This window comes from Rhineura floridana, chromosome 1 (genome assembly GCF_030035675.1).
Source record: "Rhineura floridana isolate rRhiFlo1 chromosome 1, rRhiFlo1.hap2, whole genome shotgun sequence".
NCBI lineage: Eukaryota > Metazoa > Chordata > Lepidosauria > Squamata > Rhineuridae > Rhineura > Rhineura floridana.
The window spans coordinates 176,974,062-176,986,946 of record NC_084480.1 but is presented as its reverse complement, the minus strand read 5'-3'; the positions used below and the strand labels follow the sequence as shown (position 1 = coordinate 176,986,946).

The 12,885-nt window shown below is 40.4% G+C and overlaps 1 protein-coding gene across 2 annotated transcripts in view; it reads right to left on the bottom strand.

Moving 5' to 3' along the window:
* Positions 1-4,478: 4,478 nt before the first annotated feature.
* The window catches only part of RIN2 (Ras and Rab interactor 2), a 91,787-nt gene continuing 83,380 nt past the window's right edge, over positions 4,479-12,885 (bottom strand). For both annotated transcript variants that reach the window (XM_061587784.1, XM_061587791.1), the window contains 2 exons: positions 11,817-11,980; positions 4,479-6,818 (listed from right to left, as the gene is read on the bottom strand). In XM_061587784.1, the coding sequence (XP_061443768.1) occupies positions 6,498-6,818; positions 11,817-11,980 (485 nt within the window). In that variant the 3' untranslated portion in view covers positions 4,479-6,497. The remainder of the gene's footprint in view (positions 6,819-11,816; positions 11,981-12,885) is intronic.

Sequence of the window (12,885 nt, the reverse complement as noted above, 5' to 3'; positions counted from 1 at the left end):
AAGTTTTTAACTGTAATTGTGTTTTTAGAATGCTTTTCTTTCTGTTGCTAAATTGTTTTGTTGATGTGTTTGCTGTCCTGGGCTCCTTTGGGAGGATGGATGGAATATAAATTCAGTTTAATAATAATAATAATAATAAATCTGATTCCTGTCCACTGCTGTGGAATACAGGTTAGGTAGCTGCTCTGGTTGTTTGCGAGTTGGGTCTCAGTTGTCTCCTCTATTTTGGCCAAGGCGTGACTCTCTTCCCTCCTCCCCCGTCCTTTGTCACATGCAAAAAGTGAGCAGGGATAAGTTACCTCCTCCCCCTTGGTGGGGTTCAGGCTACCAACTGATATTATCAAATCCCTTGATGCATAGAAGCACTAGGTTGCTGTTGTCAGTCTGCATCTTTGGCTGCCCTTCTTACATATTCTGCCCCCTAAATTGGCAGATGTTGAGAGAAATCTAAGCAGTGCAAGCAGAAGAAAATGAAACCCATACAGAGACATATAATTACATTAAATAATTATAGTGAGTCTTAAGGTGCCACAAGATTCTATGGGTTTTTTTGCTGCAGCAGACTAATGCAGCACCCTATCTGGAAATAGATCATTTTACGGCAGTGTCCTCAGGCACCCTTTGCTAATTTAAAGTTGTAGGTGGAAAAACCTGCTGCTTGTAAGAAAACCTGCTGCTGTCCAAAGCTTGCATAGACATATTTACCAGAGAAGTAAGCCTATTTTGTGCAATAGGTCACTCTCAAGTATGGTTAGGACTGAAGCCTAATTCGACATGGTTTTTAGAAGTCCTACTGACTAAGCTAAACAGGATTTAGTCCCAAGTACGCTTAGAATTGCAGCTTATAGTTGGTCTACTAGAGAAATACATTACTTAATGGTACAAGCAGTCCTCCTATTGCTGCTGGATAGCTGGGCTGACATCCCATATTGCCTACTCTTGAACACTAACATTTTTGTATCTCCTAGAGTTAATCCTGAATTTTGGCAGTCACTGGTTCAAGCTGGCAACTCTATTGGCATGCGGTAATAATTCTAAATTTGTTAGAACAAGTTATAGAAAATATTATGAGCAAATTTAATCTTTGTATCTGCTCAGAAAAAGCACACAAGGGCCAGATTTTAAAATGGAAACGTGATCAGACAAAATGTGCTGTATGATCACCTGCATAAGAGGTCATCCAATGAAGCTGAAGGGTGAGCGATTCAGGATGTACAAAAGGAAGCAACTCTTCATGCAGCACATAGTTAAACAGTGGAATTTGCTACCACAAGATGTAATCATGGTCACCAACTTGGGACAGCTTTAAAAGGGGATTAGACTGATTTATGGAGGATAAGGTTATCAATGGCTACTATATGTCACCTCCAGGATCAGAGGCAGCATGCTTCTGAATACTGGGCACTGGGGAATGTGATGTTCCTGCTTATATTGTAAATAGGGTAAGTGCTGTTTATATAGAAGACACATATGGTGAGTGAAAGAGGAGGGGGGAGTACATGAGCAATAGAATGCTGGATGATTGGCTGAGCGTTTGAATGGCTGGGAGTATAAATGGAAGAATGACAGTTGAATCTGGGTGGTGTTTGAGAGGTTGAGAGAGAGGTTGGAGATTGGAGGTTTGGTGGTGTTGAGAGTGAGTCGGAGTCCTGAGGCAGTTAGTAAGAAGTCAAGTACCTAACAGAATATAGATGAAACCATACGCTTGTGAAACATTCCTTCAGTAATCTTGTTATTTCTAATATTAAATAAATACTTATTTGGTTTACCAAAGGCCTGATCCTTGGCTGGGGGAATATACAGACCAGAAGGGAGGGCAAGGTAATTACCAAGGCTGAACAGAAACTGTATCTAATGGTGGCAGTGGTGAAGGGAGAAATTGTAACAAGTCAAGTATCCAGAGCAACCCAGAGTTGTATGCTTTAAATATAAAGATACAAGGGGGTTGGGAACAGCATAGGCACACAGTCACAAAGTAACAAGCTATAGAGAGACTGAGGCAAAGTCTCTGGGAGTTTGGGTTACAGAAAGTGACTGGCGGTGCTGCCTAGCAGTGGGATTTGTTGAAATCTGTGCTAGATCTGTAAAGGGTAAGAAGAAAACCTGACGTTCCTGTCTGCTGGTAGCCACAAGAGAGAGCTTCACAGGTGGTGCTGGGGAAGGACGTCACAGGGAACAACAGGATAAGAGGGTTATTACCATCATATTGCCATAGTCATCTAGTTGGCCACTGTGAAAAACCATTCTAGTCTAGATGGCATGATCCAGCAAGGACCTTCTTATAGTTTTGAAAAGAAAAAAAATATATCAGTGGACTGTATTTAAAGAAACTATTCAGCCCAACAATTGTGGTATGTTTTGGGGAGGGGGGGTTGTTTTTGTTTTTGCTAATGAATATAAATTAAAATGTGTGTTATCATTGCCTTTTTTGCTAAGCAGCATCAGAATAAACATATTAAACGATCAATAGCTGGCTAGGGCTATGTAGACACCATTGGAATTCTGGCATCCCAGGTGGTTGGCTGTTGCCTAGTTTGCCACTCCGTGGTTACATTGGCCCTGCAATCTCATAAGAAGTCCCACCATTTTCAGTTGGACTAATTTCTAAGCAAGTGTGCAGCTTTTCTTTGCTACAGATACCGAGCACAGCACTGATCAGTTTCTCAATAAGAGCATAATAACCAAGTTAATTTAGCAAGTCCCACCAATTTAAATGGAATTTTAAGGATTACAGCCTTACCACCTTATGTTAAAATAAATATTAAACCTACCCTTGCAGTCTATCATCTTACAGTTTTTACTCAGCTATTTTCTCCTTTTCTCCACTGCATCATTGTTGTCCATTAACAAGAGAGAAGGTGGAAGGTGATTTGGAGGCAGGGGTATTTCAAGCACAGCAAGAACATTTGTGCAAAACAAGTAGTCAGTAGGATACAGTAGGGCCCCGCTAATACGGCGGGTTAGGGACCAGGCCCCTGCCGTAAAATGGGGCCCCATAGACTATAACGGGCCGCGTCGCGTGAAAATGACGTCAAAATGGCGCGCAACGGAAAAAACCTGCCGTATTAGCAGAACAAGCGCTGTAAGAGCGGGGCCTTTCCCTAATTGAAAACCGCCGCATGAATGAAGCGCTGTAAAGCGGAACGCTGTAAAGCGGGGCCCTACTGCATGTCTAATTCTCTGATAATTTTTTAAAAGTAAGACAAGATGAAGAACAGGTGATGGTTCTGAACTGTGGCAAGAATTTCAGTTTTGTTCAGTGCATGAGAAGCAAAGTATAAGGGTGGGTAGGAGCATAGCAAAGCACATGCGGTTGTTAGAAATAGATATTGGCTCAAGGCCACAATGTTTCTGGAAAGGGAAACAGAGTACAAAGCACCTCCTTTTAAAAGACCCCTTGAGTTTGTGATGGCTTCCATTTAACCCCTGTGCTTCACAGCTCAGCATTTCACATAAATTAACTTCTACTTTTTAAAAAAAAAATTAACAAGTCCAAACCTGTTCAGCTTTCCACTGTCCCACTGTCTCTGTCATATACACAGTGTCTACACTGCAGAATGAACCCAGCACTGCTTGTTTTATCCACTGTTCCAGGAGATTTGGACAGGAACTTTTTTTGGGAGAAATGGTAATACTTTCCCACATATACTTTCCAGTTTTGAGTCCTCTCCTGCACTTGTTTCAGTCTTCCCATGGTGCCAATTTCAGGAAAATTAAGCATTTATGCATAAAACAGAAGATTAGATGTAATTGAAACCCTAGTCATCTCCAATCAAGTCCCAAGCAGTGCTGTGTCATTATGTGCTTAGGATGTTCCAGATGTCCTCATCCTTCAGGAATTGGGAGTGCTTTTTGTCCAATGTGAGCTGTAGTGATCCCTACAGTGACTGTTGCTAGCACAAGTTTACTAGCAGCAATTGGCACAAGGGAACAGGAATTAGTGCTCAAAACCAGCTAATATACTATAGATATAAAGCCTCAGGATAAACAGGTACCTCATATGAGATACTTCTTGATTCACTTTAAGCCTACAGCTAATTTTGACTCCCTAATGGGTGTATACATAGGGTATACATGCTAGCAAACATTTCCACCCAACCTGATTGCATTAAAAATAAGTATGCACCTAAGGCATTTTAAAGTATAATGTGTGAATTGGTCCTCAGGGCTGCTTCACAGATATACGGCCATTATTATAGCAAAAGTTATCCCAGATTTACAGCAGGGGGAACTATGTTTGTGAGACAAAGTATGACAATGTTTTTCAGTGCAGTCAGTTTACACATTCAACTGCCAGTTAGTAAATGATACAACTCAAGGGATAGATATGAGTATGTGACCCAGCTCTGCCCAAGACTCCAACTCAGAACAAACCACATGAGCTGGACTATGCAATATTTTCAAGAGATTAAAAATGGTTAGGTCTTACAAGTGCAAGCAACTGATGAGTTCTTAAATATAGACTATTCACACACACATTACAGTAACGTATTACAATGTATTATGTGCAAAACTACTGTTTTATCCTTTACAAAACAAAAGGTAATATAAACACATGTCAAAGTGGCAAATATGTGGCAAATCAATATGACACATATACATCTTTACATACAAAATGCACTTGCAGAATCAGACACCAATATTCTTTCCATAACTACTGAGTATTAAGGTATAACAATTAATATGTCAACTCTGGAGAGCATTCATATGGTTTGAAATCATCCTAATGGATGGACAAGATATTTGAAATCTTGCATTTTTAGATTAGTATGGGACTTATGGTTCAGCATTTTCAACAGTGTCTTACACAGTTATTTGGACTGGCTGATTCTTATTTGTAGGTCTTAAATGTTTATTTTACAACATTAAATTATTACAGCATTACCCAGATTTTTTTTGTATCAAGTGGACAATTTAATTGTTTTATGTATGAGGGACAGCAGAATCTATCCCCCTTCCATGCAAGATATTCCAAATGTTCCCCCTTCCCTTAGGGTTGCAGAGACTGCTAGATTTAGGCACAGAAGATTGGGAGGAATGGATTACCTTTTAGGAAGACTTCATTCCAAATCACACCCAGGCTTTGATTTTCTGATATTTTTAGATGGAGAAAAACTAACAATTTGCATGCCTATTGAAAACATTTACTTTTTCAGCCACAATCAAGTGCATTTGATGTTGCTTGCTTCAGTCTGTAATAAAACTATGAAATGCATCAATTCACTTCCCTGCTGTTTTTAGCAAAACAGATGTCAAATCAATATTTGTATATGTACAATATTTAAAACTTTAAAACTGTCTCTTTCACAACCTCCTTCACTCATGTTCTGCAACTAGTCTGAACCAGCAGACTAGGGGTAACTTCACAATATCACTTTTTCATTCAAAGTGACTATCACCCATTACTAGCTTCAGCAATGTCCAATCAGCATTCCACCAAGAGGGTGGTGGTGGAGCTCTCGGCTATCTTTCTTTGGCTAATTCTTTGTACAACAATGGTGGTTATTATGCATTAAGGAGTAACTATACTGTGTTAAGTGATTTGGAACACAATCCCTAAAACATCTCATTTCTAAAGCAGGCTCACTACATCTTCTCACTACCCTAGTCTCTATCTCCACTTCTTTCAAATACCCCTTCCCTCCAATTTATCTGTTCATTCAAGATTGCAATGTATAAATAATAATTCAGGAAGTGGTACATCAGGTCTGTAGAAGGCTTTGGGTAGCCAATGTCAAAAATACAAATTATTTACAGAATCTTATCAACTTGAAAAGGAGTTTGATGGTTTTAACAACCCTTAAATCAGGGAAGAAAAGGCAAGAAACAATCTATATCTCACAGGAGTGTTCAATGCAATACTCTAAAACCAGCAAGAGATTTATTTTGTATATTAAATGTTAAAAATTACATGCATAATTATATAATATTTTATAGTTTAAAAATATTTTAAGAACCAGTCATGACAGTTTACCTGCAACTGCTATAAAATTTATGTGATATATATATAAAAACATGTTGCCTTCAGTAAAATAACAACAAATAACTATTTTAGAGAAGGCCGTTACCATCCATATAACAGAGTTTACTGATGCCCTGCATCGGACAGTATTGCTTATGTATACTCATGAAATGGATAGTCCACCAGCTAGCTCACAAACAGTCTGGCCATCAGTACAGTTAATGTAAACTAGTGCTTGAACTAAGGATGAGAGTAAAATCTAATACAGATCTGCAGATGCGGCATTCTGCCGTATATTTGAGAAGATCAGTGATCCATGATGTTCAGCTCCACTGACTATACATTGTGACACTTCTGTTGTACAGATTGTACAACTGCCCTGTATACATATTACATTTAGTCAGTCATAACGGTTGTCGTTCATGTTCTTACTAGACATTTGGTTTAGAGCCCTGTAGACATTGTCTAATGAACTCAGTCAGCACAGAAAAGATGTTTTCAGCAATTTAACACACAACAATAAAGAACATGAGCTTTACCACGTGTGGTCACTATTGCTGTTTTGAAAAATGGCACCGTAAGAGTCACTGTTGATGCGCTTATAAACAAAGTGAAAGACTTGAGGCTGTGGCCGGCTGTGCAGTTCAGCTTTGATTTTTTGAGGATATGTATCTTCTGTCAGCTGTTGCCAGGTATCATCAATAAAAAGAAATAGGCTATACTCATCGGGATTGTCTACTTTAAACTTCTCAGCACAGAGCCGACACACATCTTCTGTTGTAATATATGGTCTCACTAGCAAGGTTTTTCCTGTACAGCCACTGTTTACTTCCTGGAATGCAACTCGTAGATAGTTCTGTTGAGTGGAAAAATACGTAAGAAGAATAAGAATTCACATTAAAAAAAGCCTACAAAATTTCATCTGGTCGGTTGGGCTAAACAATCTGAAATGTAGCTGCTCCTCTTGTTATCAGTCAGAGGTCTTCAAACTATGGTTCCCTAGAAGCTTTATCCAGAATTAGGAGTCCAATTAATGGCCAACAAGCTTCCCCAAGAGGTAGCCACCCTACAACATACAATTGTGAGAAAGTGATGGATGTGTTCTAAAATACACTCAGTTAACATAATGAGATAGTGAGGCCTAATAGGCCTGACCAGTGCTCTGTGCAAATGGAGTGTACATTCTGCAACATATCCCAGAATCCTCTGCAACGTGCAACGGTACCATGACAGACAATCTGATGCAGTAAATGTTTGAGAACCACTGCTATACATAAATAGTCTCAGGTTCCATTCAAGCTAAGTAAGACACAAAGCTATCACAGAACTGCCTCACTATGTTGACAGACTGAATTAATTCATTTATCACCTAGACACATGCAAGAGCGTTGCAAAGTGTGACAGGGGGCTCGTCTACACAGTGTGTAAACTGTGTGTTTGGTGCTACTCACCTATTTTTAATGCGCATCGTTCACATGATGTTACCGGCAAACAGAAGCTATCATGCAGTTTTCTCCCTATAAAACCATACTAACCTAATCCTCTGATAATACAAAAAGGGAAGAGAAAAAAGTCTTCACTCTGTATCTCTAGTGGCTGCAGACACTGCTCTCTAATTCTTTTTGGTGGGAAGGTGAATCGTCACTCTCTGCTACTCCCCTTTCCCCACCCACTATCCCTCCCATGAATCCTGTTTTGTTTCTTGTGGTTTATCCAACAACTTCCAGTAGCTGTGCTCAGAAGAACAAGACCATTATTTTTTATATCAGTACCTTGTAATTTGCGCAAATCTGTAACATTGTATACACAAAGCAATAGAATTATATACTCTGTTCATCCTGGGGTACTTTCCACATTTACCATCTACTGCAAACCAATCTTTATGCAGTGAGTATCCATGGCTGTTTCCCAACAGCAGGATTTGCTTTTCAAAAAACTACTGCAATTATTACATTGAAGTGATGTCTTTGCTTTCTATCTGCTGTACTAATGTGACTGAGAAACTGACTAGAGCACTCTTTGTGTGTGTGTGTGTGTGTGGATAAAATACTAGCCAACGGAAGAGGGGAGATAGAGACAGATGAGAGAGGGTCGACTGACAAACAAAGCCAGTGCCTTCAGTATCAGCAGACAAGAGGTGCCTGGTCCTTTGCCTTGCTAGAGTGTAACTGACCAGGCAGGCAGGCAGGTGATCTCTGCCTTCTTTGTATTTTGGGACTGAAGGCAAATCTGCAGAGCTATCAACCTCACAACAGGTTCACTCTCTGCAGCCTAAACAAACTGAAGATACTGTGAGATTGATGGCTCTGAATTATAAATACAAAATAAGCAGCAATAACATCCATTCAATTTCAATATTAATTGTACTTTCTTTCCCAGATTGCATTGTGGCTTTTGGAGGAGGGGTCAAGGCATAATCTGTGCATGCCCAGTTCCTTTGTGACCGTAGGGAGTGTAAATACAAAATCAGAGGGAGGAGCCACTGGGAAACAGCATGTTTGGTCCTTGATAAAGGAACAGCTATTGTGTGAATGCAAAAAAATGAATTTGCAGCTACCATTGAGCACCAGCTGTGGATGATGCAATTGAATAAAGAAGGTAAAAGCAGTGTATTTGCTACGAAAAAACACTCCCATGTAGATTAGCCCTAAGTCTTCTTTGGAAAATGGCCATCATGCTAAGAAACTCCTATTGTTGAAGAGGCTAACACAATTCAGGAAAGGAAATGGGACACAAGGTCCAAGGGATGAGAAATAAATAAGACCAATCCCTTCTATATTTGTAGTTTTTTTAGGCCAAGAACCAACCGAGAGAACTTCACCACTAGCAGCATGGATAGATGTCCAAGTCCTATTCACAGAAATTGAACTTAATCAGCAGTGCCAGTGATGTGGATGAAAAGCATACCAAACACACATTTCTCACATTTGCTTTGTAACTGCCTTAAGGAACTAGCTTCAGTAAGATATTCTTTGCATGACAAGGAACGTCATTTTGGGAAGCTTTTCCCACAAGATGATTCATGTCTCTTCTCCTGAGTACAATTTTAGAATAATTCAAGCTGCATTAATCCCAGGCAAGGACTGTGGGACCTTCGTTATCATGCATTTGCTGAATTCTCTTTTAGGACAGGTTTCTGTTTTTCAAAAATACATACTAGAACACAGATTTTGGTGAATATAAGAGCTCTTGTTATTAGTTATTCCAATGTTTCATGCATTTTCATTTAGTGGGAATGCCAGCCTTTTTTTCTTCTTTCTTTTACTCACTGTACAAGTAATATCTTCAGTTATTTATAAAATATTATAAAACCAAGAGCAGAATAAATCAAGTAAAGCAAAGCCAACAGGGAAGGGAAAAATCATAGCTTTGCATGATCATATCTTCCTTCCAGTAAAATAATTAGAAAGTATCAAAAGAAAGGTTTTTTGAAACATACAGGCCCTAAGGGGAAAATGTATCTTACATCTGAGGGAAGACATGAAAGGGGGGAGGTTTGAGGAAGGAGGAGGAGGAGGAGAGAGGAGATTGAAGGAGAAGAAAATAGAAATGAGGAAGGAAGAGAAGAAGAGCATAGTGTGCATGTTGGAACACAGTTTGTTCTGAAACTATATGAAATGAGTCACTAGAGGGAGGGAATTGGTCAAATATAGGTCAAAATGTACATTCAGGATGCCAAAACCAAGACTCTAGTTTATAAGGGGGAAAAACATCCCACATGGTTAATTTTGATTAGGTATTCCCTAACATGTTTGCAAGCACTGCAACCCAAATGCTGAAGGTTTAATTTATGTATGTACGTACTGCCTTCAAGTCAGTTCTGACTTATGGCGACCCTACGAATAGGGTTTTCATGAGGCTGAGAGGCAGTGACTGGCCCAAGGTCACCCAGTGAGTTTCATGGCTGTGTGGGGATTCGAACCCTGGTCTCCCAGGTCGTAGTCCAACACCTTAACCATTACATCACACTGGCTCTGCGAAGGTTTAATTTACAACTCCATTATTAGCAGTCTAATAAGCATACACAAAAATGGCAGGCTATGGTCTGAAGGGACATAAGGCTAGCTTCCTAAGCAGGGTCAGGTCTGGATGGCAGACCGCCTGGGAACATACGTAAGCCGCCTTGGGTTTCTATCATGGAAAGAAAAGCGGGGTATAAATGTAATAAATAAATAAAAGCATTTTTTTCCAGAACATGAAAGGTCAAAGAAAACACACCCAAAAAAATTAACAGTATTTGTACTTCCATCTAGGAATCCTGTATGATGCTGTAGGGAAGGTCTTGAAGAAATAAGAAATTGCCCACCCCCTCCCTGGGATTTCCCCAATTTAAATCAGTCCCATTGAAACTTTGCAGTCACATTACCATTATATTCACACTCAATATTATCAAAGCACTTCGAGGCATTCCAAGCACAACACAGAGTTATCTCTTCCCCAAAACCTTATGAAACAGGTTACACTGAGAGACAATGACTTATCTTAGGCCACAAAGCGATGGCCAAATTAGATGAGATAGTGGTAGACATATGTTTCTTATTACATAGAATAGAATCATAGAACAGTAGAGTTGGAAAGGGCCTATAAATCCATCGAGTCCAACTCCCTGCTCAATACAGGAATCCAAATTAAAGCATTCCCAACAGATGGCTGTCCAGCTGCCTCTTGAATGCCTCCAGTGTCGGAGAGCCCACCACCTCTCTAGGTAATTGATTCCATTGTTGTATGGCTCTAACAGTTAGGAAGTTTTTCCTGATGTCCAGTCGAAATCTGGCTTCCTGCAACTTGAGTCCATTATTCCGTGTCCTGCACTCTGGGATGATCGAGAAGAGATCCCGGCCCGCCTCTGTGTGACATGTACTTAAAGAGTGCTATCATATCTCCCCTCAGTCTTCTCTTCTCAAGGCTAAACATGCCCAGTTCTTTCAGTCTCTCCTCATAGGGCTTGGTTTCTAGTCCCCTGATCATCCTTGTTGCCCTCCTCTGAACCTGTTCCAGTTTGTCTGCATCCTTCCTGAAGTGCAGAGACCAGCACTGGACGCAGTATTCAAGATGAGGCCCAACAAGTGCTGAATAGAGGGGAACTAATACTTCACGCAATTTGGAAACTATACTTCTGTTAATGCAGCCTAATATAGCATTTGCCTTTTTTGCAGCCACATCGCACTGTTGGCTCATATTCAGCTTGTAATCAATGATAATTCCAAGATCCTTCTCACATGTCATATTGCTGAGCCAAGTATCCCCCATCTTATAACTGTGCATTTGGTTTCTTTTTCCTAGGTGTAGAACTTTGCATTTATCCCTGTTGAATTTCATTCTGTTGTTTTCTGAATACCTGCCCCCTTCACATATGTCAGGGCAGATAGGCAGGGGTGTGCGTATGTCTGTCTGTCTGACTTTTAACAGTAAAAAGGTAGAGGTGTGTGTTTGTGTGTATCTGTCTTTTAACAATAAAAATATCGTGTAGGAGCAGGGCACTGTACCCTGCCCCTCGATACCACTCTCCCCACAGTCCTTTCTTTGCTCTCTTACAACACCAAAGGTAAAAAAGGGAGAAAGTTCCCAGAGCAACAGATGGAGGGGAACAAAGTGAATGAAGGCAGTGGGGTGTGTGTTGAGGACTGGGCATGCCTCTTCTATGCATGTTTTACTGTTCTATCACATCTCACTTCTGCTTCACATGTGAACACCCCCCCCTCAGAGTATCTAGTCCTGCCCTGAGCTTCATGGATGAGGGGAAACATGAACCAATACCATCAAGGGCAATCTGAATCTGCCATGCTGTCCATTATACCTTACTGATACTCTGCCTGCAGCAGAAAAGTAATCTTATAGAAGACATCAATTATACCTGAAAATCATCAACAGATGGGATTGTTCTATTTGTTGTCCTACGCTTATGCCACTGCCGGAGGGTATTCCGGGCTTCCGAACACAGTAGACGAGCTGCTTGTTCTTCTTGAAAATTCTTAATTAAAGAAAGCGCTCCATAGGCACTTGTCAAGTAGTAGCCACCTGTGAAGAAATCAAGGGAAGAGTGTTCCAACAACAATTACCAACAGCTTGGTTATGTAGGAAGGAAGAAGCCACATTCAATGTAAGAATCACTATAATTTTCCTAGACAAAGCAAGACTGATCTGCTGTCTTGCATTGTGCTAATGTAGGGGTGGGGAACCTATGGCTGTCCAGGTATTGTTGGACTCCAACTCCCATCCAAGCCCCTGCCAGCATGGTCAATGGTAAAGAATTATGGGAATGTAATCCAGTAACATATGGATGGCCGCAGGTTAGCTATCCATATACTAGTAGATACTGCAAATTCATGTAGTAGGGGGTCAGCCATCCTTTCCAGATGTGTCAGGATGCAGCTATGCCAGTGGATTTCAAACTTCATTCCAAAGAACCCTTGAGTGCCTTCCAATCTTGTCAGGATTTCTTCAATGAGAGTATCAAGAATGGTGGTCAAGCTTCCCTTAATGACATCTTGTCTATCAAGTCTTCCCGTGCAATGCACAATTGCAAAGAATATTGGGTATCTTTTGGGGTTCATGTGGGGTAATGATGAGACTCAGAGGCCTGGCTAAATGTCATATGAATTGGATGTATGTATTAAGACATACCCCAAAATCCTCTGCAAAGGGTAGAAGTGAAAGATAAATGGAAGGGACTTGAAAAATACAGGATTGGATACAGACTTAGTCATGCTTAGAGTAGATCCACTGAAATCAATTGGACTTAAATTAGCCATGTCAACTTTAAGAATTACAAAAGGTCTTTTCAGGTGTTCTGTTTCCGTGTGCAGTAAATATGTGAGGACCTCCCCCCCTCACAGAAACAAACACACCAACTGAGCCCTAGATCCATTCCCTTCTACAAGTTGGAGGGCAACTCTATGAACATGGAGGACTATCAGAATGGT